The sequence below is a fragment of the Dendrobates tinctorius genome, unplaced genomic scaffold (genome assembly GCF_039654945.1).
Source record: "Dendrobates tinctorius isolate UK_male_01 unplaced genomic scaffold, ASM3965494v1 ptg000039l, whole genome shotgun sequence".
NCBI classification, from domain to species: Eukaryota; Metazoa; Chordata; class Amphibia; order Anura; family Dendrobatidae; genus Dendrobates; species Dendrobates tinctorius.
Genome location: NW_027361707.1, coordinates 10,553,368 through 10,578,617, shown reverse-complemented (window position 1 = coordinate 10,578,617; position 25,250 = coordinate 10,553,368). Strand labels below are relative to the sequence as shown.

At 43.9% G+C, this 25,250-nt stretch overlaps 1 protein-coding gene across 1 annotated transcript in view; it reads right to left on the bottom strand.

The window, feature by feature from the left end:
• The window catches only part of RAB28 (RAB28, member RAS oncogene family), a 133,298-nt gene that overhangs the window by 90,216 nt on the left and 17,832 nt on the right, over positions 1-25,250 (bottom strand). The window contains exons 2-4 of the mRNA XM_073574471.1: positions 22,948-23,044; positions 16,125-16,213; positions 10,533-10,662 (exon numbers count right to left, since the gene is read on the bottom strand). Coding sequence (XP_073430572.1) covers positions 10,533-10,662; positions 16,125-16,213; positions 22,948-23,044 — 316 coding nt within the window. The remainder of the gene's footprint in view (positions 1-10,532; positions 10,663-16,124; positions 16,214-22,947; positions 23,045-25,250) is intronic.

Here is a 25,250-nt window from a genome sequence, read left to right as displayed (position 1 = left end):
TTTGATTGTTCCAGTCTGCAGAGGTTTCCCCAGGTGCCTTCCAGGTATTTAGCCGGTTTGCTGTGAGCAACACATTATCAGTTGTAGCTCCGCTTTAGTTGTGTGTGTGCTGGCTCTGTGTCCGACTTCTGATCTTTGTTTATGACCTTGGATCTGTTGTGACAATTCTCGTGGATTACCCCTTCTGCTTTTGACGCTCTCTGACTTCAGGTATCTGACCCTAGATTTGGCCTTTGACTGTCCGTTTGTTGTATTCCCTAATTTAGATCTACCCTTCTGGCATTTGACCCCATACTGTTTCCTGAGACTTACTCCTCTGTACTACTAGTCTTGGTATCTGACCTCCGACCTCTTCACTACCCCATCTCACGGCTTGACTCAGTGTCGCATTACCTGTGAGTAGTGACTCAGAGAGAAATCGAAACGCCAGAGTTGCCATTTTTCAATCTAAGCATCATTCAAAAAAAAAAAAAAAAAAAAAAAAAGAATGTATAAAGTATAAAAAGTGATGAGTCATGTGCAAAATAAAAAAAAAACAAATGGTATAAAAAAAAAAAAAAAAAACTATAAATCCGTGTGAAAAACAAGGTGTCACTTAGCTCAATCAATGGAAAAGAAAAAAAAAAAGTTACAGATCTCACAACATAGCAAAAGAAACATTTTTTCCAAAGTACTTAATTGTTCAATTAAATGTAAAAACAAAAACATTTAAAAAATGTTTTGTTTTTTTATTTAAGTTTGGCATCGCTGTAATTGTACTGACCTGGAGACTCATCTGACATTTTTCCTGCAAAATTAATTTTGGTTTTCTTTTTTTTCCTCAAATTTACGCCACTTTTTTAGTATAGTTTGTCAATTAAAACTAAAGCTTGTCATACAAAAAAAACAAGACCTCATAAAATTATGTTGACACATATATATATTAAAAAAAAAAAAAAAAAAAATTGGCTCTTGACAGAACTGGAAGAAAAATTAAAAAAAATGGCCCTGTGCCAAAGGGGTTATTATTATGATTCATAGGTTGACCTCTTTAAAAATGCAGCATATTACAGTGACCGCTCTGATTTAAAAGGATATCTATCAGAAGGTGTTTGCTATGTAATCTGGGAGTGGTATAATGTAGGGACAGAGACCCTGACTCCAGAGATGTATCACTTACTAGGTGCGCTTGTTAAGTAGCTTTGATACAATCACAGTTTTATCTGCTGTAGGTGTAGCGGTACTCAAATGCTGAGCCCTGTAGAACCCCGCCCACACCACTGATTGGCTGCTGTGTAAACTGTTAACAAGCTACTAATAACAGGTGAGGGAGGGGTTGCACAGATTAGCTGGCCTGTGTGGCTCACGATACCTAGTCTCCGCAATGATGATCTCCTGCTGATAAAACACTGATTGTATGGAAACTACAGCAAGCTGCTGAGTAAGTGATACATCACTGGAATCAGGGTCTCAGCCCCCACATCATGCTGGCAAAACCTACTGAAAGATTTCCTTTAATAAATTGTATTTATGTCCTTTGGTTAGTCATCTATGTTCAAGAAACAAGTTTGCCTTTTAACGTCTTCATGTTGGGCTTCCATGTCTCCTATTTAAGAGGCTCCTTGTTCTCCCATGCATTAATAATTAAACTTAGCAGCAGGCACCCGGAGGACTTCAGATTTTCATGTGATTTATGGAGGATGGTAAGCCAGAAGAAGGATTTGCCAAGTGAAGGGGCACATGAAGAGTGGGAAGCCTGATACAGGAGTCTGGCACGAGAAGTGCAAATACATTTCAATCTGACGTCAAAACGTGACCACCAGTTGTGGCTGCGCCGAGGACTGAGGCTTTGAAGGAGCATTAATACCGGCGTCTTTTGGACAGGACTGCTGCACTGTTATGGAAAGAAAGGTCCAGCGTTTGAGTTAATAAAATTGCCAGATAGTGAAATTTGCCAAATGACAAGTAACAATGGACTAATGCCATCATTAACATAGGAAACATGACCCCGAACCGCCACATGATCACAATGCTATGGTCTCGTGTACGAAGAAAAGGAAGTGGTTGGTAATAAAGACAGTTTTCCTTCCAATTGGGGTTTCAGCGTTTTTGCCGGACCCAATTATAAATCAACAGGATGTGAAGATTTGTTGGAATCCCTTTGAAAATGAAATACAGTGGATTGCAAAAGTATTCACTCCCCTAGACCTTTTACTTTTTTTCACATTACAACCTATGTTTAAATATTTTTTATATTCTGATTTGTGTGTGATGCATCACCGCTAAATAGTTAAGTTGGTGAAGTGAGAAAAATATAGGCATGCATAAAATGTAAGGGATCAAATAACTAAAAATTGGCATGTACATATGTATTCACCCCTTTTGCTATGAAGTCCATAAAAAATTTCTGGTTCAAGCAAATACACGTGCGAGCAGAAGGGTTTCTTTTTTCCCTGTCAGAAGGATTGTGCGCAGTAACCTACAGACAGAGTCAGATTGGCGCCGTTATACCGAATACAATGATATCTGGTGATGAAATCCATCTTGTGGTTCTTGTTTAATCTTTATTTGTAGATTTCAGTTAATGATATGTCGTGCTCTGGGTCAGTGAGGGATCAGTGACCTACCGGAAGTCATAAACATGAATACCTAATCAGAGCACCACATGAAGACCCCCCCCCCCCCTCACAGGCCGCCCCAGAGCATGACATATCATTAACTGAAATCTATAAAGATTAAACAAGAACCACAAGACGGATTTCATCACCAGATAACGTTGTAGTCAGTATAACGGCGCCGACCTGACACTGTCTGTAGGTTACTGATTACAATTTGCTGACAGGTTCCTTTTAACAATATAAGCATCTCCAGGTCCAGTGAAGGAGCGGCTTCTTCTGTCGAACATACTAGGCCAGGTTCCTCTCAGCGAAACAAGGCGGAGGCCATGTTAATTCTAAGGTGGTGACCTCCTTAGACAAAACGGATGTGACTTTCTAATTACATACATTTAGGAATGCATTTATAATGGCATTTACTTTAGTTATTTTTTTCCTATTCCCAGAGAACCCTTTTAACTAGAAACCACCACTGCTTTTACGGCATATGTGTAGGACAGGGAAATTGGTGAGTAGGGGAGCGGGGCTGAATGCCAGTGGCGCCGTTATGGACCTTCTACTGCGTCAAACGGGATTTGGTACAAAATAAAATTATGAGAGCGCATATTGAGGCATGGACATACGGGACGCTTGGGCCAGGGACCACCAATGGGCATGACACGACTAGATCGGGAAACAACTAATGAAAAGTGAAGAGAGGGCTGTTAAGGGGCAGAAAGGTGAGGACTGTCCGCCATGCCCTCCTATCCCGCAATGTGGTGGCATACACAGCACAGATTTGACCTTAAAGGGAAGCCATCATCAGAAAATGATTTATTGTTTAAATCAGTTTTGTGGGTTAAATGTTTTTTTTTTATACCGTACTTTTTTGGCAATATTTTTTCCCCACCCCATGTTAAATTCTATATTCAAAGAGAAAACTTGAAATTTTCAAGCTGGCCAGGGGGGGCTTTTTTTTAGACTTGAACTTCCTGTTGTTTCAGGAAACAACACGTGCACATTCATTAACTGCAATGGTCAGATCCCGACTATCGCTTGTATGGTAGTATCTAATGTTCGCGCACAAAGGTAATTGTGATAGATGAAAGAGGGCGCAGGGTCATCCGTGTCATGGCCTGTTATGATTGGTGGATCCGCTGTGTATAGAGGCTTTACCAGTTATTGCACCGCTGTCTGTGGCGACAATAAGGAGCCTACTGAAAACACTTCCAGAAAGGTCAGGAAGTCTAGAAAAAAAAAGCCCCGTAACCAGTGTGAAAATTACTAATTTTTTTATTTATTTTATTAATAAAGATTGTGATATAAAGATAAAAAAGGAACATGAAAACCTGATTTGCATAATAGCTCACATTCTGATGATCGCTTGCCTTAACGTTCCAGTTCCCACTATCCATGGGTGCAGGTCTTAGCAAAACGATGGGGGTGGAGACAATTTTTTGACCCACTTCAATCCCCTCAAGTACTGGATGGAAAAAAGAAGGTTACATTACGTCTCCTTGTCTTGGGAGTTGGTGTAAAATATGACCACAGTCCGGCACTGGCCAACGGTACGGAGACTTAGCACTCCAGGAGACTAGGAAAGGGAGGTTCCTATCATCGTGAAACACCAAATAATAATCCTAGAGCGTCGCACATTCATTATCATGGCTGTAGAGGACATACAGATTAATGCAGGCCTGGGCGACAAAGTCTTGGCGGGTCCCTTTGCGTTTTTACTTTTTCATCCAGCATATTGTAAAGTTATCTTCTATTCATAGTTGCACAATGGTGGACACCGGAATGATCAGTAAGCTCCACAGATGTCTTTTAAAGGGAATCCGTCAGCAGGTTTTTGCTATGTAAGCTGAAGACAGCATGCTGTAGGGATTAGAACACAGATTTCAGGGATGCCTCTCTTATCAAGCTCCAAGGTTTTGTTTGCTTACAATGATTGTTTTAGCACCAGGAGCTTATCATTGCTGGGACACAGCAGGGCATGCCTCCTGGTCTGACACGCCCCTTCCTGTGACACACACCTTCACTGTCTATGGACATTGTATATACAGAGCCTGGTGTGGGCGGAGTTTGCTTTCTCAGCTCTACTCCTTGCTAAATCTAAAAGCTCTGATTTTGTTAGAAAGTTTACTGGGTGCAGCCAAAGTGATACATCGCTGAATTCAGCATCTATTTGCCTACATCATGCTGCTCTCAGAAGAGGCAGCAAAAATTACTCACAGATTCCCTTTAAATGGCATTGTCCCAATTAACATTGACAACCTGCTGGAATATCAAGCTCTGACCGCATCAGCTAGACTCGAGTGCCGGCTGTTTAAGGCAGCCTGCACCCATTCTTTATAGAGCAGACTCCGGAGAGCGCTCCATACACACAGTACTCACATCCCCGCAATAGATGCATAGTGAATGCTGCGAATTGAAACCTGGGCAGAGTGGTCTCCTAGATGCAGTGGACTTCAACACTCAAGTGGGTTCATTGGGTGCTTGATTAGGATCTTCAAACTCCTTCCTGGTCTCTTAGCGAGTAGACCAACGCCAGAAAAAGTTGACCCCAAAAAGAAAATGTTTAGCACAGCTTGTACGTCATTTATTTTAGGAAATGAATAATTCCTCTTCCTCCTTTAGGCTTCTTGCATGAACCTAGGAAGGTAAAATACTCGAAAGCAAGAATACTCTGAGGTTGTGCATTCGTGGCCGCAGTTTACACCGAATTAGGAAGCCTATGACATCATCCTATTTGGAACGTAATAATTTTAGAAGGGAGGTACGAGAAACGTACCCGCAGCGGCGAGCATCTTGATAAACAGAGCCTTAATGGATTCTCGGGATTAGCTTAATGTAAGAATAACAACTTTCCAGTTACATTATTCCGCTCAATACCCGAGTGTTTCCCAAGGTCTGAGCTTATGAATGGACCCACCAACATTTCTTAAGCAGGTTCTGAAAACGAATGTTTACACGGAGTATAAAATGAAACAAATAATGCAGTGTTTTGTTAGGTCCATAAATTGTGCTGGGTGCCAGCGCTCAAATTAACACTCTCCTGCCACCTCTAACAGGAAGGAGACGCTTTCAGAACATCCTGCATTTACTTATGAAAACCATTCTGTGCACTTCTCCATGCAAACCGTACTAATTCATTCTAGAAGCCAATTTACTGAAAGTCTCACCCAAGACAAAGCTCTACCACACTTCTAACATTTCTGGTAACCACTAGGATCCAGTACATACGTATACAAGTCAAATGGTGCCTGGAATCTGATCTCATCCGATAGAGGTGTTAACAAGACAATTCATAAATCAGTTTATTAATTAAGGCGCCCTACCTCTGAATAATCACCCCTAAGTGTGGCTAATGGGTGTCTCCATTCTTATGCAATTTTCTGCCCTTGCCTGTTGTCAAGTGTAATCCATTTCCAGCAGAAGACACCAAGAGAGATTACAGGAAGTGAGAGCGAGGTTTTGCCTCTCTACTCTAGTTCTCCTGTCTGCTAAACTGCATTTGGAAAAGAGGGCCATCAGTTCTGGGCAGCCAAGCCAACAGACAATGGCAAAAGCAATACATGCTGGGCCATGGTCAACTGTCTTCCACACCCCCTCTTTTGTAGCAGAGTTTGTCTGTTCCTCACCCAATTTTAAGCATCTAAGGGTGGTTTCACATTAGCGCTTTTTAAGCGCACGCACGGCCGGGGGTAGCTCCGCCCCCGAGCCGGCTCTCTGCCCGGCGTGCCCGCCCCTTGCTTGTAGCGCCGCCTCCTAGCGCACAGCGGCGCCTGCGATCGGCGCACCCTATCTTTAGCATAGGGTGCGCAGATCGTGCGCAGGCCGCGCGCTAGTTGCGCTTTGACCTGCGCTGCGCACTTTTGACGGTGCGCCGTGCGCACCAAAAATCAAACTTTTCGGATTTTGGCACGCACGGCGCACCGTCAAAAGTGCGCAGCGCAGGTCAAAGCGCAACTAGCGCACAGCCTGCGCACGATCTGCGCACCCTATGCTAAAGATAGGGTGCGCGGATCGCAGGCGCCGCTGTGCGCTAGGAGGCGGCGCTACAAGCAAGGGGCGGGCACGCCGGGCAGAGAGCCGGCTCGGGGGCGGAGCTACCCCCGGCCGTGCGTGCGCTTAAAAAGCGTTAATGTGAAACCACCCTTACATAGTCGTTTCTGTTTTAGTTAATGTTTCACCAGACATGAGAATGATCACTAGTACTTGTTTGGTATAAGTGGACACTAGTAATAAGTGAACATGCTGGGATAAGGTGTTATCTGAGCATGCTCGTGTGCTAAACGAGTGTCACTGGCGTGCTCCAATAAGTTTGAGTACCCGCGGCTGCATGCCTTGCGGCTATTCAACAGCCGCAACACATGATGGAATGACCTAACAGGCAATCCCTGCATGTGATGCAGGTGTCGAACAGCCGCGAGACATGCAGCCGCGGGGACCCAAACTTATTTTTCGAGCATGCCGAAGACACTCGGTCAGCACACAATTATGCTCGGATAACGCCTTAGGCCTGTTTCACACTTACGTTTTTTCTGTCAGTTGCAATCTGTGAAAAAGGCTGAGAACGGATCCGTGTCCGATGAGATACTAACAGGTGGCACAGGAACGTTGTTTTGACGGATCCGCCGAAGTCTGCATTTTAAAGGAACCGCAGCCGGGGGAGAGCGAGGGGGAGAGCGAGAGAGCGAGGGGGAGAGCGAGAGAGCGAGGGGGAGAGCGAGAGAGCGAGGGGGAGAGCGAGAGAGCGAGGGGGAGAGCGAGAGAGCGAGGGGGAGAGCGAGAGAGCGAGGGGGAGAGCGAGAGAGCGAGGGGGAGAGCGAGAGAGCGCACGAGAGAGAGAGGGGGAGAGAGAGAGGGTGATTTTGACTAACGTCAAAAAGCGGAAATGTGAAACAGGCCTTATCCCAGCACGTTCGTTCATGACTTGGCTACTCATACACCCGACTACAATCCTGCAAAGAAATTAAATTTGGAATCACAGCACTCTAGATGTGGTGCTCGAGTAAGAGTTCCACTCTGTATATGTAATAATGCCAAGTACTCGGCATTAAATTATTAAATCACAATTTAACAATTATTTTATTGTGATGCAATCCAACAAAAATTGTTCACGTTTTGACCCTAAAGTCGGGGTCTTTTTCAAACTCAGAATGCTGTAGATAAGCCCCTGATGGCGGTGGCCGCAGCTTATAGGCCGAAAATGGGGTGACAGATTCCCTTTAAAAATATTGATTAGATTCAGAACTCTCTTTTGTTCATTCAATTTACATTTTGTAAATTAATAACAATAAAACCCATTTTTTAAAGCATTTGAATCCACAGCATTTGCCCCCCCCCCCAGTCTGAAAAAAAAATTATATATATACACACACACACACACACACACTGTATATTATAGATATAGAGATATAGATATTAGAAACAAACTGTGCATTAAGCTAAGCCCCAGCTATTGACAAGTGGGTCTCGGAGAGAAGTGTCCTACTCACAGATCACGGCTGAAAGCCGAGAACTCCAGTCACAAAGTACATTAGCGCGTAACCTTTAAACTTCACGGTGTAACAGACCACGGCTTTTTTGCAGGGAGATATCCATACTCAGACGATCAATCAAGGTTGTAGAGTACATCCCGTCAACATTCTTAATTAGGGCTGACACTCTCCTCTCCTTGCCCCCGTCTGTCAAGAGGACTGTTTAAAAATCTGACTTATTAGTCCATATTAGAGACCCAGGGAACAGGTCTGGTTAATATCTCTATGGTGAAATCATTCATCCATCCGGGGTCCACTGGTGCCTGATAATTCCTACCCTGGCTAGAGGTGGAGATAACCACTGGCCCACCCGAGACATGGGGGGCTATAAATCAATGGAAGTGCAGCTCCCATACATCCTGGGTTAATATCTGTTTAGAGTATCTGTGCTGGGAATGTCGGCCTGACACTTGTGGAGGCATCTTAGAGAGTGAACAGGCGAGGCAGGCCGGGTTACTTAGGAATATGAATATAAGCTTACGGAACGCAGATTTGTAACACGTACAGTATGATGTGGAAAGTGCCGCATGGTGATGAGCGTCAGATCAGTGGGGGTCACTGCAGTACCTCCACAGTTACTGGAATGGGGGTCAATGCATGCACTTCACCGTAAAGTGGTTTGTCGCAGATGGGGGATGCCGAAATCAGATAGGACTATAACAGCCAACATTTGTGATGCACTTTTCATCCCCTAAACACAGACTAATATCGGCCTAACCTGTCGACAGTGTATGGGGGCGCCAGCCGACAGATGGTTGGGACAGATGTCGATCACGTATGCCCAATTTTAGACTGATGATCGTATTGTTCTCCCGGAGATAAAACGCCGGCAAACACGTCTGTCGGAGGCTTTAGCTGAGCGAATAATCCTGCGCATGAGAAAGACGGTTTAGATGGCCGTCAGCTGAAGGATTGCCAGCAGCGTCGCTCGGCCAACAGCCATCTAATGTGTATGGGGGATACAGTGAAGTCAATGTTATAGGAATCAGATTACCCTACATGTGTATTTTTGTGGTAGGGGAGCATGTCAGATTAAGCCAAGGACAGCCACAAAATATATCAATTCACACTGGTTAGAATCGAATCCTGGATCCAGCACTGCAAGACCCCGGCACCGCCAGGCCCCGGCACTAACAACCGAGAAATAATTTGCACAATCTGATTACAGCAACATTGTGTCTTCTCCAATAAGATGAGCATGTTTTGGTACAGCACGTGTCACATATCATATGGCACCACTGGGGTAAATACTGTAGTGAAGAAGCTAAAGCCTCCATTATCTGTCAATTGCTCTTGGTCTCCAGGGATTAGACCCATAGCAGTCATATGTTAATGGCCTCTGACAATATCAGAAGCCACATTTAAAATCATTAAAAAAGTTTAAAAAAAACAACAACAAAAAACAACACTTTTGACATAGCAACTAGTCAGAAGTTTTGACAACTGGTGGTCTGGTTGTCGAGACCCCCGACTGATTGCTAAAATAAAAAGACAAAAATAATCAGCTGAGCGTTGTTCGCCTTTGTTTCTCATCATCCACAGGATAGGTGATAACCTGTTGATCGGTGAGGGTCATTTGTGTTCCAATAGATCTGGAATGCACCTCTCCTGTACCGCAGCTCCATTCATATGTGGCTGCTGAGCGTTGTACTTGGTTTTCTCTGGCAGCCCCATAGAGAATGAATGGGGTGGCAGTCAGGCATGTGTACTGCTGCTTCATTCTTAATGGAATAAGCACCTTGTGTGGGATAAAAATCCCAGATCTGTCAATCGCTGCGTGTCCCAGCAGTCAGTAAGTGATCACCCATCCTGTGGACAATCCTTTCAAATGCACATATATAAATGCACATAAACATATTTTACTATTGGTTTCATTAACAATTTGACACCATTTGCCTACTATAGCCGTATGTGTTGAACGGTCTATGGCGGCAGAAGGAGTTAACAGAGAATCTGTCAGTCAGCTTGTTCTGACTGTAGAGTTTATCACTCTTATTTTGGCTCTTCTGAGCCCATCGCTGATTTATAACCACACGCTAGCTGAGCTGAACGTCTTAAACCTTACCTTCACCTTCCTCCTTGGGAGATCCTCTCGGTTAATTTACGGAGAGTTTGCAGACATAAAAACAAGTTCACCAATGGAATCTCAGTTGACTCCTTCTGTAACCAGCAATAAACAACGCAACACAGACGCTACAGAGTAGGCAAATGGTGCAACATTTTCAATAAAATCAAATTATATATTTATTAAACATATATAAATAATTGCCTCCAAAGGGGGCCATATCCGAAGTCTAATGGTATTGTGGGCTGTAATAAATAGACAATATTTAAAAAAATAAGCATGAGATTAATTTGTTCCGGAGTTGACGACACGGAAATACACAAATACGAGTCTCTACGTTGGACTTACTCTTATTGCCTACAAGCGCAACAAACGGTTGCGTTTCTGATTCTTCGTTTACTTTCTTTACCATAGAAAACCAATCCTCGAGGTTCTCGAAGCTCTGATAGTTGGTGATGTCGTAGACCAGAAGAACGCCCTGAAAGAGACGGACATCCGGGTTATGATAGTTACTATACAGGGAAGCAATCTAGACAGCGGGGTGAGAAGCGGAGAGACGAGTCCGGTGCAATCCACTCATTCTGCATCTATGGGACCAATACTCCCCGGCGGAGCTACGCCGCTTACATCCTATGACAAACGTTAATAATCTGTAGATGGCGGAGGGGGAACGAACACCAGGACCCATGGAGACTGGGAGGATCTGAGCAGAAATAGTGTATGATCAAGAAGATGGAGCGCGATTAAATAATCATTAAATGCCAAGCCAGGCATTCATCTGTAGACCGCCATTTCAGGGGTCCGGCTTCTGATCAATACAGGGGGCCGGGGAGGCCATGAATGCTGGCTGTGGTTCACATAGACCCAGGTGATGTATGATAATCTGGTTATCTTCATTGCAATGCAATCCAGTAACTCAACTTGTGGCAGATGGCAGTCAGTCGAGAGACCGCAACGGTCACTGAAGTATTGCAGAGGAAACCAGGAGAGGTAGCAGAAGCGCCTGCGAGACAGGAACGGGGTCTCTCTCACAGGAGTTCAGGACTAAGGGCAGTGTAGACAGTAAGTGTAGGAAAAAGCCCACGATTACTGCTGATTGGCCAAGTCTCAATGCTCCTCCTCCAGTCCTGCTCCTCCTCCAGTCCCGCTCCTCCCTCCAGTCCTACTCCTCCTTAGTCCTGGTCCTACCTCAAATCCTGCACAGTCTAGTTCCTCCCTCCAATCCTGCGCATTCCTCCTCCGCCCTCCAATCCTGCACAGTCCCATTCCTCCCTCTAGTCCTGCGCAGTCCTCCTCCCTCCAATCCCCAATCCTGTGCATTCTGCTCCTCCCTACAGTCCTGCTGTTCCCTACAGTCCTGCTGCTCTCCCAGTCCTGCTCCTCCCTCCAATCCTGCGCAGTGCAGCCCCTCCCTCCAAACCAGCTCCACCCTCCAAACCAGCTCCTCCCTCCAGTCTTGCGCAGTCCAGCTCCTCCCTCCAGTCTTGCACAGTCCAGCTCCTCCCTCCAGTCCTGCGAAGTCCAGCTCCTCCCTCCAGACCTGCGAAGTCCAGCTCCTCCCTCCAGACCTGCGAAGTCCAGCTCCTCCCTCCAGACCTGCGAAGTCCAGCTCCTCCCTCCAGACCTGCGAAGTCCAGCTCCTCCCTCCAGACCTGCGAAGTCCAGCTCCTCCCTCCAGACCTGCGAAGTCCAGCTCCTCCCTCCAGACCTGCGAAGTCCAGCTCCTCCCTCCAGACCTGCGAAGTCCAGCTCCTCCCTCCTGTCCTCTATTGCAACGTTATACAGGGTTGTTTGCACTGCACATGCACAATCGGAAACTTTATATTTTGGTGGTTGGGGGGGGGGGGAAATCATGGACTGAGCTTTTATCCAATCTATGGATGATTGGCAACCAAGACCCCAGGATAGATATGCTAATCGCCAATACTGAAAAAGCATGGATCTGTAGTGATGAAGGGCAAGAACCCCCTAACAAAAGGGAGTTTGATTTGGCTAATCTGAGAATTTTGCCTTCTGAATGAAAAGATAACTAAAGCTGGACTCAGACGAGCGTATGGCATCAGATGCAAGGGCCTCGGTGGCGATATCCTAATGATACTCGGCTCCTGCTCTGCTGCGAGCATTACGCCAAGTGTCAGTGCTCTGATCCTCTCATATGAGAGAATCGCAGCACAGCTGCAGAGGAGACAAAGAAAGTAATTTCTCCATCTCCTCCATTGCTGGTGTCCATGGGAATCGCACTGCACTCGGGTGCCATCCGAGTGCAGTCAGATGTTTCACACGCACCCATAGATTTGTATGGATGTGAGTGAGCAAAGTCGCTGTTTGCATCATGTTGTGATCGTTCTCTCATGCCAAATTGGAAAATAATCGTAGATCTGAACTGCCACATAGAATAACAGTGGTTCGAGTGCTATGAGGAGTTTTGTCACATAGCACTCAGCCGTGTTATACACTCGTGTCACCCCGGCCCAATTTGAATTAACTTTTTCTCATAGAAGGTTGTGTGTAAGACTTTGTGCATCACCCAGGTCACTCCAATGAGAGCCAGATTTGCCCCAGAGCTTTGTTACAGTGGACCTGTCATCAAGTAAGAAATAGCCAGATTTTGCACTTTTCTTTAGTCCTGCATTCTTGAAAATTCCTTTTTTTTTTTTTTTTTTTTTGGGGGGGGGGGTGTTATGCAGCAATACAACTCCAGAGAGATGGGTCTTTTTATTTAGTGCACCGAATATGCGAAATGTAAGAATTTTGTATCAATGGAGTGGTGCTTATAGGATTCTCTGGGGGCATTATCCTTAGGCTAAGCAGGTGTAGCGAAACCTCACTGCTTTCGATCGGTGAAAAAAAAAAAAAAAAGAGGCTGAAAGTTGATATTCTGCAGATTTTAAAAAACGCTGCAGTTCTCATTCAGACGGGGGGGGGGGGAAAAAAAAAAAAAAAAGCAGCGTGGGCACGAGATTTCTAAAATCTCACAGCTTTCTCTGGTACTGTAAATGCAGCTTTCTGCAGGAAAAAAATGCAACAAAAAACACTGCGTGGGAACATGGTCTATGAGCTACATTGCGCACTTGTTTGATGGGTTAACATGGAGACATTGAGCCGAGTTTAACGGTTGAGTCTGGAAGTTTTTATTTTTTTCCCCATTTGCTCGATTGCATTCATTAATACAATTTTGCCATTACATTGAACTGCATTTTCTTCCGTCACATACCCTTATATCTACACTGGACCTGCCTCTACCATACATATAGTGCCTATTTATGGTGGTTCCAATGTAAGGCAGCCAGGGTGGTGTGGCCACGGGCTGTACCGTTCCCACACCCTGACGCCCCACAGATACAATACAGTGCCCCTTCGGCCGCATGTGCAGCAATACGCTTACATTCATTGCCAAGATCATGACCCATTTTCAATTAGAACAGCTAGATAAGGGAACATTGGCAGAATATATATTAGGGGATTAGTGACAGCATTCTCCGGGGCTGCTACTTTAATACGCTTTTATGGAAAAGGCGAAAAATTAGGAAAAATTGGATAAAACCCTCAGCAGTCCCAGAAAAAGTTCTCTTCGCTTCTTTTCTAGATTTTAGATTACTGTTGCATCCTAGGACTTGAAGCATTTTTAGAAGCCAGAATATTGTAATGTTACAGTCAACACCAAGCGACAGAAGATATATGCAATATATTAGATTTGCCTCATTCCATAAGAAGGACCTAGTGGCAATCCGATTAATTACGCTAGAAACACATGGCGAGGAAACGCGGGTTAGGAAAGAATGATCCGACTTTTAATTTGTATCTGTAGAGTCGTTCCTTTACGACTCCGCTCCGTCCACAGCATCCTAGTGGTTTATGATTACGCCGAGGGTGTAGGATCATTGTTAATTTCCTCTTTTACTTATTTCACTTATTTTTCTCCCACTTTCTCTCTCCGGGGGACATGTGCGCTGAAAATTGGACCTGTGGTGTTGATTTCCCAAAAAAAATCCTCCACTAATTACTGTGATTTTCACATCTGACCCAAGCCACAATGCCTGGAAATGAGAAGCCGGCTCTCCGGAACAGCTGGGGATTCTACAAACAAGGCCAATCGCAGTGACGAACTGGAAAGCCGGGTCAAGACAGCTTTACTACATCGCTACATAAATCCACATTATATTAATATTAAACCTTATTGCTCCTTATAACGGGAGAATTACTTAGCGGCGCACGGTGGATTTGCAATAAAGTAGAAGCGCTCAGGCATGCGACATCCTGGCTGGAGCGTTTCATGCTTCTTTGCCTCTGTAAGACATTTTACAAGCATTTCTTTCCCCCCTAAAAAAAAAAAATAGTCTAGAAAGAATAAAAGACTAATGTGCAATTAATATCTCTTTCGTAAGGATGTTGTTGTAAAACTGGAGCTAAGTGGAGGAGCGTGAGCGGTTAGATTAATGTGGGAGCCGGTAAAGTCCGCTCATCGGGCAATCGCTTACGGAATTCTGAATATGTGACATTTTATGAAAGTTTCATCGTAAAAGAAGAAACGAACGAACTGCGTCCCGTTATAAAGAGTCTGTACTAAGGCAGAGAAAGGAGCAAGACAAGAAATGGGAAAGGGCAGAGACAAAACACGGATGCTATAGACGGAGGGACTAAAGAAAAAAAAGTATCAAATGAAAAAGTAGCACGAAGAGAAGGATAGAAACGTGATTAAAAAAGGACAGTAACAAAGAAAAAGAAGGAAGGAAGCAAAGAAGGAAGGAAGCAAGCAAAGAAGGAAGGAAGCAAGCAAGCAAAGAAGGAAGGAAGGAAGCAAAGAAGGAAGGAAGGAAGCAAAGAAGGAAGGAAGCAAGCAAAGAAGGAAGGAAGCAAGCAAAGAAGGAAGGAAGGAAGGAAGCAAAGAAGGAAGGAAACAAAGAAGGAAGGAAGGAAACAAAGAAGGAAGGAAGGAAACAAAGAAGGAAGGAAGGAAACAAAGAAGGAAGGAAGGAAACAAAGAAGGAAGGAAGGAAGGAAACAAAAAAGGAAGGAAGGAAGGAAGGAAGGAAGGAAGGAAACAAAGAAGGAAGGAAGAAAGGAAACAAAGAAAGAAGGATGGAAACAAAGAAAGAAGGATGGAAACAAAGAAAGAAGGATGGAAACAAAGAAAGAAGGATGGAAACAAAGAAAGAAGGATGGAAACAAAGAAAGAAGGATGGAAACAAAGAAAGAAGGATGGAAACAAAGAAAGAAGGATGGAAACAAAGAAAGAAGGATGGAAACAAAGAAAGAAGGATGGAAACAATGAAAGGATGGAAACAAAGAAGGAAATAAACAAAGATAAAAATATTAGGAAATAGAGAAAGAACAGAAGAAACAAGGCGAATGGGAATGGAAAAAAAAAAAAAAAAGAGGGTGGGATAGTGAAAAAGAGATGGAGACAGTGAGAGTGTTAAGAACAAAAGAGTAAGTGCGCTTGAAGGAAATAGAGAAAAACAGAAAAGTGGAAGAGGAGATGGAGTGAGAGAGAAGGAGACCGAGAGAAGAGAGAAAGACCAACACAAAGAAAAAGACAGATCGAAAGAAGGAGCATGGAGAAGAAGACGGAGAAAGACCAAGTGTGGTGAAGGAGAGAGTGAAGGAGCATGGAGAAAAAGGGAGGAAGAGAACTTGTGGAGAAATATAGACTTGAGCTAGAGAGATACAGAAGGAATGGGTTGGAGAAAAAAGCAAGAAAAAAAAAACAGAATTAAAGAGTAATTAAATAGAACTATAAAACAAATATAAAAATAAAATGAGATGGAGAAAAAAGAAAATAGAAGCAAAATAAAAAAAAAACCTGATGTACAGAGAAAGGATCGTTGGCTGGAGATCTGAGAAGATGGATCCCATGGTAAGGGCAATCACTGCACATCAGTATGATTACAGCTCTGCGCTCATGCACTACAGCGACTGCAGCGATCCGCACTACAATACCTGGGTTCCAGAAAGGTATTTATCCAGCATTTTGCCACCTATCGTTTGTCCACCAATGTCCCATACTTGAAGAGTAACATTTAGGTTTCCTAAAATAAATAAATAAAATAAATATGTTAGATAAAGCAAAGTAACAAAATAATTCATTTTTTTAAATTATTTCTTTTAATTTTGACCTGGGACATATGGTGAATTGCGTTTTGGTTTTGGAAACTGCTGCTTGGTGACAGCTGTCCAGTCCGCTCTGGTGGGCCTTAAGGCCCTTTTGATTTTATAGGACAACTTTTTACTTCTGCTCGGCTTCTCTATCCTGCCACCTATTAGTGCGGAAACCCTCGTCTGCCGAGATATGTCCGCTTCATCGGCCTCTGCAGCGGAATGGAGAATTACATGGTAGCCATTCCAAAAAGGACCAGTCCATATAATACCTGGATGAGTCTCCAGGCAAGAGCAGGTCCTACAAAGGAGGTTCGGGCTCATAGAGCCGGTTCCTGAATGGGGGGGGGGCACCATCCATAAGCCCCCAACTCACCGCGCACCAATATAATGACGTCGTCAGCACGGCTACATCTGTTTCTACACCTAGATATGTACAAGATGCCCGTAACGAGCCCCGACGTTACATATACATGACACGAAGGACTGGAATCATCACACAAACCATTCCAGCAGAGCCATGGAAGAGAAGAAGCAGTGAAGCTGCGATTGTGGACAAGGCACACTGGATTATTTGTGTAACGCCACCCTGAAATTCAGTCGGTAAACTCGTAAAATTATGCTAGGTTCATTGGTTAACCCAAAATTTAAGTGCTGCGTGGCCAAAATGTAAGTGAAAACACGCGCCTGCCCACTTCTAGCACGAAGGGCTTAAAATATCCCCTGCACAGTGGAGACCTTTCTGCTGGCGGATGCCCACAAGCTTCCTGGAGGGATTTTGTCTGTGAAGTGAACAGATCTCTCTCTGCGGCCCCCCGACTCAGTGGTCCGGTGTACGGAGCTATAAAATGTGCACAGTGAGTGCATCCAGACTACACAGCGCGGCGGGCACGGCATTCGAAAATATTTATGTGATCGGGGTTAAATATTGCTGCACAAGTAACGCCTTCAGCATCTGCGACATTTCTGCTGTAAAGCCTTGTGGGACCCTCCTGTGCTCCTGGTACACGGCGAGATTTTTTTTTCTTTTTTTTTTTGTTGGGGGGAGAAAAAGGAGCATAGGAATAAAATTATATATTAGTGTAATGTACATAATATCTAAATATTTATACTTATTTTGCGTATTACTATTTACTAAAGTTTAGGCACCCCTGGTTACAATTAGTGTTATTGTAAACATTAAAGATGACACATTTCTACATAATATATATATATACACTGCTCAAAAAAATAAAGGGAACACTTAAACAACAGAATATAGCTCCAAGTAAATCAAATTTCTGTGAAATCAAACTGTCCACTTAGGAAGCAACACTGATGGACAATTTCACATGCTGTTGTGCAAATGGAATAGACAACAGATGGAAATTATTGGCAATTATCAAGACGCCCTCAATGAAGGAATGGTTCTGCAGGTGGGGACCACAGACCACATCTCAGTGCCAATGCTTTCTGGCTGTTTTGGTCATTTTTGAACGTTGGTTGAGCTTTCACACTCGTGGTAGCATGAGACGGACTCTACAACACACACAAGTGGCTCAGGTAGTGCAGCTCATCCAGGACGGCACATCAATGCGAGCTGTGGCAAGAAGGTTTGCTGTGTCTGTCAGCGTAGTGTACAGAGGCACTACCAGGAGACAGACCAGCACACCAGGAGATGTGGAGGGGGCTATAGGAGGGCAACAACCCAGCAGCATGACCACTACCTCAGCCTTTGTGCAAGTAGTAACAGGAGGAGCACTGCCGGAGCCCTGCAAAATGACCTCCAGCAGGCCACAAATGTGCATGTGTCTGCACAAACGGTTAGAAACCAACTCCATGAGGATGGTCTGAGGGTCTGATGTCCACAGATGGGGGTTGTGCTCACAGCCCAACACCGTGCAGGACGCATGGCATTTGCCACAGAACACCAGGATTGGCAAATTCACCATTGGCAGTGCTCCTTTTGTTTCTCATGTTCAGGGAGAGAGGAGGCGCTAGAGCAAGACCAGTGACACCTATGGGACCAGAGCGCACCGGAAGGTGGGATTATAAAAGGCATTTTGGTGCTACGTAGAGAGCGCGTGGGACTTCTATACAGCTTACTAGAACTCCGTAAATGAGGAATTAAAGGTGGTGGCCAAAGATTAGATTGAGAAATCCCGGTGACAGGTTCCCTTTAATGTGACTCGTGGACATTTTGCTTACATATTGAAATCAAATGCAATCGTTTCCAAAAAATCCGAACAACGAACCCACATCTAAGAGCGGAGAATGCTCATGTAAGTCGATGAGGAAGGGGGGAACAGAGCGGTCTGTATACAATGCACATAGCGGGTAAGTGTCCTCCTCCTTCCTCTGCCCGATTGATTGTGCGTCCACATTAATGTGGACAGGTAAACTACACTGAGAGCAGAGCGGCCGGCCAACGATTCAGAGCTGCATTAACCCCAAGTGCAGGACGGAGTCTCTGAGCTTCAGACAGGATGTTTTCTACTTTCTTCCACTCGCAGCAATGTCAGCCTGGTCTAGTCGGTGGCACGATGCCCGCTCTCTGCCATATATTTATTCTGTACACTACGCTCTCTCTCGGATTCTAGGAAACACTAGAACATCAATCGCTAAATGAGCAGATCCACCAGTGACGGGATCCCTACGGAGGGAGACCTGATTGCTGGGGCGTCCCATCTTCCCGCTCCCCATGTGAATCACATTTTCCAGATAAAACCCTGTTCCTGGACGAATTAGCATAATTTTCAATTTTTTTTCCATTACCGTAATTATAATTATTTTATATAATTGTTGGAGAGGCTGGTCAACACCTGGTTACATTTCATTTGTGGGTGTTGCTGAAATCTGCAGATTTGGGGACCCCATTGCAGAGAGCTGTCGCAGTCTGCCGGCATTAGAAGGCACCATAGGAATAGGTAGATATAACGGTGGCAAACACAGCGGGATATTTAGACATATGAGGTTAAATAAAAAAAAAAAAAAAGGAGGGGGGCACCATAGATAATGGCAAAATTGCAAAAAAAAAAGCAAACAAAGTATGAAAGTAAGAACCCTCTTTCCATACAATACGGACAGCACTTTCTCAGCCCCACTGGGGTATGGTAAAGGGACTTTCAGAGCAGAACGACTGTTCAAACCAAGCACAGGCGCTCAGTGCACCCTTGGCGCGGCCAATCGTTTAACTACACCTTCGCACCTAGACATAAAACAAGGTAGGAACTGTTGGGTCACACTAAGGGTACCCCGAGCGTCTGTGCTTTGGTTTGAACAGTCACTCTGTGCTGACAGACTCCCTTCAATCATTGGATAAATATATAAATATTTTTTTTTTTTCTATGTTTTTAACACAACCTTAGCCCCATTTTCAAACTGAGTAAAAGTAGAGGGCAACCCCTTTAAAAGGGAGCCAGCCATACAAGGTCGAGATCAGAGGAGGGTTGGGGCATTTGCAAACCCATCAGATGATGGGGGCTTCGGCCGACATTTGCATTATGTGTGTGGACATTATTCAACTGACATTCATTGGAGGGAACAATCAGATATGTGTCCAGCTGGCCCAGTACACACACCGGGGGCTGCCATCAAAGATTGGCCGGGGCTATTTGCATACCCTGGACTCCTTTAGGACACGTATAGGACTCCTAAGTGCGGCAAGACCAGGACAGATTGAAGGATTACAACAAGTCGACAAAAACGACACATTCAGAAACGGCATCTTTGCCCCTATATAACAGTCACATTAGATTTAAAGGTGTTAAATATGGAGAGATACATTTTAGGCTTAAAAACATAAATGCAAAAGTCTGACGAAAAGCTAAATGAGAAATACACCAAGAAGCAATCCACCGCATCTACGTGGTTTACTGGTCGCCATCAGCCAGGGGTGGGCACAGATCTTTCCTCTCACAGCGCAGACATCAGTCTGAAAGACCCTCCGAGATTCATCGGCATTTTTGAATAAAGTGTGATCATTGCGGCAGTTTTTACCATCAGAGTTTCACCGGTTTTTCAAAGGGAAGTTTCTCTAGCATTTTCTATTGAACCGACCGTAAAAATGGGATGGTGTCTGATTTTATTTATTTTTTTTTTTCTTTGATCCGAGAATTAGATCAAGTTCGAGGGAAACCAAAAAAATAATTGGTGTTTGCACCTGCTGAAGCACCACTGTGTGCGAAACGGCTGTCGTCTGTCTCTTGTACTTGCATTCTTTTGCTTCCATCTTTATTGATTCTGCAATAAAAGACTTTTTTTTACGGGACAGAGTGCAGCCTTTCCTCTCTTTGAAGTTTAACAAAAATCTTGCATTTGGTAAAGCCCCCGGAGTTCCCGAATAGTCGCGAGGTGCGTACCGTTACCCTTTCAAGGCGTGAGTTAAGAATTGTGCCGCTTTTTCTCTCCTTTTTGCTCAATATCGAACAAAACTCCTCTTGGTTCGTAAGAAAAAAAAAAAATAATAATTTTTTATATATATACACATACACACACACACACATACACCCAGTATGTATGTGTGTGTGTGTGTGTGTGATATATATAATATATATATATATATACACATACACATACACACATATACACACACACATACACAGTATATGCCGGCATCCTCCGTTCCCAGTCCTGCTTTGCGCCAAAGACCGCTGCTGATGTCCTCTCGCAAGAGCGCGATGTCATCAGCGGTATTTCGCACAAAGCAGTACTGGGAACGGAAGATGCCGGCAGTGTGTAGAGGAGGGACAGATTCCGAGGGCCGTCAGAAGGTGAGTAGATCACTATTTTTTATTTAAATTCTATTTTTTACACGTTTATGGTACCGAGGGTCCGAAGGAGTCTCTTCTCCTCCGGACCCTGGGTACCGGGCATCTCTGGCTGCGTCGCCGCTGACGCCCGTGCGCCCGGAGATGACCCGCGGCAACCGTCGGGAGATCAGCGGCTAGCGCCGCTGATCTCCCGATGGCACGGTAGCGGTGGTGTGCGTCCTATTAATTGTGCAATGCGCCTGTTGCTGATTGGTCGCGGCCTGGAGGGCCGCGACCAATCAGCGCAGCGGGATTTCAGTTACAGACAGACATGATAAGGCGTATATATCTAGCTGTGAAAAAACACTGATAGATGTTGTGAATTCGATTTCTGGCCTACCTCCTCTGGTTACTGCTGAATGTGGTGGAGCTGGTCAGGTTGACGGAGGGGTTGTGAGTTCTCTTTCTGGGCTCCCTCTGGTGGTTACTGGAGGTAATGGAGCTGATCTGATTAACAGAGGCCTGCCACCTGATAATGAGGACGACGATTGGAGATCTGGGGTTTCAGACTGGATTTAAGACAGCCGACTCCCTCTATCCCTGCTGGTGATTTTTTCCTGCCTCCTGAGGTCTTCGTTTCCAGCTCAGTCCCTTCATGCTCAGCTAAGTGTTCTTTTGCTATTCTGTTAACATTTGATCTGGTTTTATCTATTTCAGTTTTGTGTGAGTCTGCCAGCTCCGGCTGGGGCTGTGCTGAATCACCATCCATACGTTACTGCTTGTGCCAGTTTGTTTTTGTCCATTATTAGATTGGTATATTCTGAAAGCAGAGCAAAAAGAGGCCAGAGTGCTCATATAGTGGGGGGCGAAGTCATGCGACTTCAGTATTTTTTCTATCAGAGGTGTTGGGCATTTTTTGCAGGGTTTTTTGCGTGATTGCAGACAGTGTCTTTCCTTTCTAGTTAGTGTGGGCCCCATCATTTGCTCAGTCTATTTTTCTACCTGCGTTTGTGTTTTCATCTTGTCTCACAGACAATATATGTTTGGGGGCCATCTATTCCTTTGGGGTTTGCTCTGGGGCAGTTTAGATTTCCCTTTTCTTGCTTTAGGCTTAGTTAGCTTTCCGGCTGTGACGAGGCGTCTAGGATCATCGTAGGAACGCTCCACGGCTACTGCTAGTTGTGGGATAGGATCAGGGGTCTGCAATCCGCTTAGTTACCAACCTCTTTGGTTTTCTGTGGCTTAGCTTGGGATTGCTCTCCTCCTCGGTGACCCAGTCATAACCGATAGCGCTTATACAAGAAAAACTGCTGTGTGAATGAGCCCTTACTGTGTGCGGTCTGCCAGTCTGGCAATAACATGGTTAACCAGCCTCAGCAATCCCCCTTTTTTCCATCAATGTGCCGTAGCAAGCAGCTAAATGGATCCTTTGCACCATGGACTGAAACATCTTGAATGCTCAAACTGTATTTTTATGGGCGTCTTGGGACACTAAATTTTAGTGGTCTATTAAATGCCAGCAATTTCATGCTGCCTTGCATAAAACAGCATTCACATATTAGGACTCGGCGCTTACATAGCGAGATTATATATATATATTTTTTTTAACACGTATAAGATTAGTCGTTTCCATTAATAACATTATGCTTTGTTTCCCAGAAATACCTTATGTTGTCATAAAAAAAAAAAAATCATGTAGGTATTACTTTAAAGAGAAAACTGGGTATTGTGCAGAGCGCCCAATAAACTTCTCGTGCCGAAGGTTACGCCAATAATACAGTCAGCGACGCCCCGACATCTTCCTACTCCGTGACGCGGGGAGCTGAAGAAATCAGCTATCTCCTCTTATGAAAGGATTCTCAAAAGCTAGGAGACCGTCCGGAATAAGATGGTATGGACCCAAAAAGGAGGGGAAAAAAAAAAACAAAATGTTTCACCTGGCAGTGTTATCCTTTTCAGAAAGAAGTCCAGTCCCACTGTTTGCTTGTACTGCTTTCCAAAGGATTCCTGGGCAAACCGCATGGCCAGCGACGTCTGAAAGGGTTAATGCATGGCATTAATAATAATAGTTGTATTAATAACCGCACTAGTATTATTAGTAGTAATAAAAGCAGTAGCTGCAATAGTAAAAGTAGCAGTAATAATTGTAGTAATAGTAAAAGCACTCCCTGATGAAGCCAAGGGCGAAACGTACGTCGAAGTCCTGGGGTCTTGATTTATACGCTGTTCTCTCTTTATGGTATGTTTTCTATCAAATATATGCAGCTTATTGATGTTATAATTATGGTAATTCCTTATCTATTGGATATACATCCGCTGTATCTCACTTTACAAATTAATATTCTGATAACATATACACGTGGTCACAATTGTCGATACCCCTTATTTAAATGATAGAAGAACCCACAATGGTCACAGAAATAACTTGAATCTGACAAAAGTAATAATAAATCAAAACTCTATGAAAATGAACGAATGAAAGTCAGACATTGCTTTTCCACCATGCTTCCACAGAATTTTTTTAAATAACAAAACTCATGAAATAGGCCTGGGCAGAAATGATGGTTCCCTTAACTTAATATTTTGTTGCACAACCTTTTGAGGCAATCACTGCAATCAAACGATTCCTAGAACTGTCAATGAGACTTCTGCACCTCTCGACAGGTATTTTGGCCCACTCCTCAAGAGCAAACTGCTCCAGTTGTCTCGTGTTTGAAGGTTGTCTTTTCCAGACGGCATGTTTCAGCTCTTTCCAAAGATACTCAATAGGATTTAGGTCAGGGCTCATAGAAGGCCACATCAGAATAGTCCAATGTTTTCCTCTTAGTCATTCTTGGGTGTTTTTAGTTGTGTGTATTGGGTCATTATCCTGTTGCAAGACCCATGACCTGTGACTGAGAACAAGCTTTCTGACACTGGGCAGCACATTTCTCTCTAGAATTCCTTGATAGTCTTGAGATTTCATTGTACCCTGCACAGATTCTACACACCCTGTGCAAGAAGCAGCAAAGCAGCCCCAGAGCATATCAGAGCTTCCTCTATGTTTCACAGTACAGATAGTGTTCTTTTCTTGATATGCTTCATTTTTCCGTCTGTGAACATAGAGCTGATGTGCCTTGCCAAAATGCTCCATTTTTGTCTCATCTGTCCTTAGGACATTCTCCCAGAAGCTTTGTGGCTCGTCAACATGTAGTTTGGCAAATTACAGTCTGGCTTTTTTATATTTTTTTTTTTTTCAACAATGGTGTCCTCCTTGGTCGTCTCCCATGAAGTCCACTTTGGCTCATACAATGACGGATGGTGCGATCTGACACTGATGTTCCTTGAGTTTGAAGTTCACCTTTGTTTAGAAGTTTTTTGGGCTCTTTTGTTATCATTCGTATTATCCATCTCTTTGATTTGTCATCAATTTTCCTCCTGCGGCCACGTCCAGGAAGGTTGGCTACAGTCCCCTTGGAGCTTAAATTTCTGAATAATATGTGCAACTGTAGTCACAGGAACATCAAGCTGTTTGGAGATGGTCTTATAACTTTTACCTTTAGCATGTTTGTCTGTAATTTTCTTCCTAACCTCCTGAGACAACTCTTTCCTTCGCTTCCTCTGGTTCATGTTGAGTGTAATACACACCATGTCACCAAACAGCACAGTGAGTATCTGTAGCCTCTATACAGGCCACTCACTGATTCCAAGATTGTAGACACCTGTGATGCTAATTAGAGGCCACACTGATTTAACATGTCCCTTTTGTCACATTATTTTCAGGGGTACCATCATTTCTGTCCAGGCCTATTTCATGAGTTTTATTTTATTTTATTTTTTTTTAATTCTGTGGAAGCATGGCTGAAAAGCAATGTCTGACTTTCATTTCTTCATTTTCATAGATTTTTGATTTATCATCACTTTTGACAGATTCAAGTTATTTCTGTCACCATTTTGGGTTCTTCTGTCATTAAACGAGGGGTACTGACAATTTTGACATGTGTAATATTTTTTATAAACCCCTTAATACGTTTGTCGAGAACATTCTTAATTCTGTGTGTATTACCCCCCAAATTTTAATGTTTTTAACTTTACGTATTAATAAATAAAATGTTACTTTTGTTTAGGATAATATCTGCTCCAGTCGTGGTTATTCACTCTTTTGGTGTAGCCTATTAGGATTTCTATGTGAATATACCTACTCAGATATAAAAATATTCAGGATTGAGAGTCCTCAGTAGTTGATACCTTTTAATGGCTA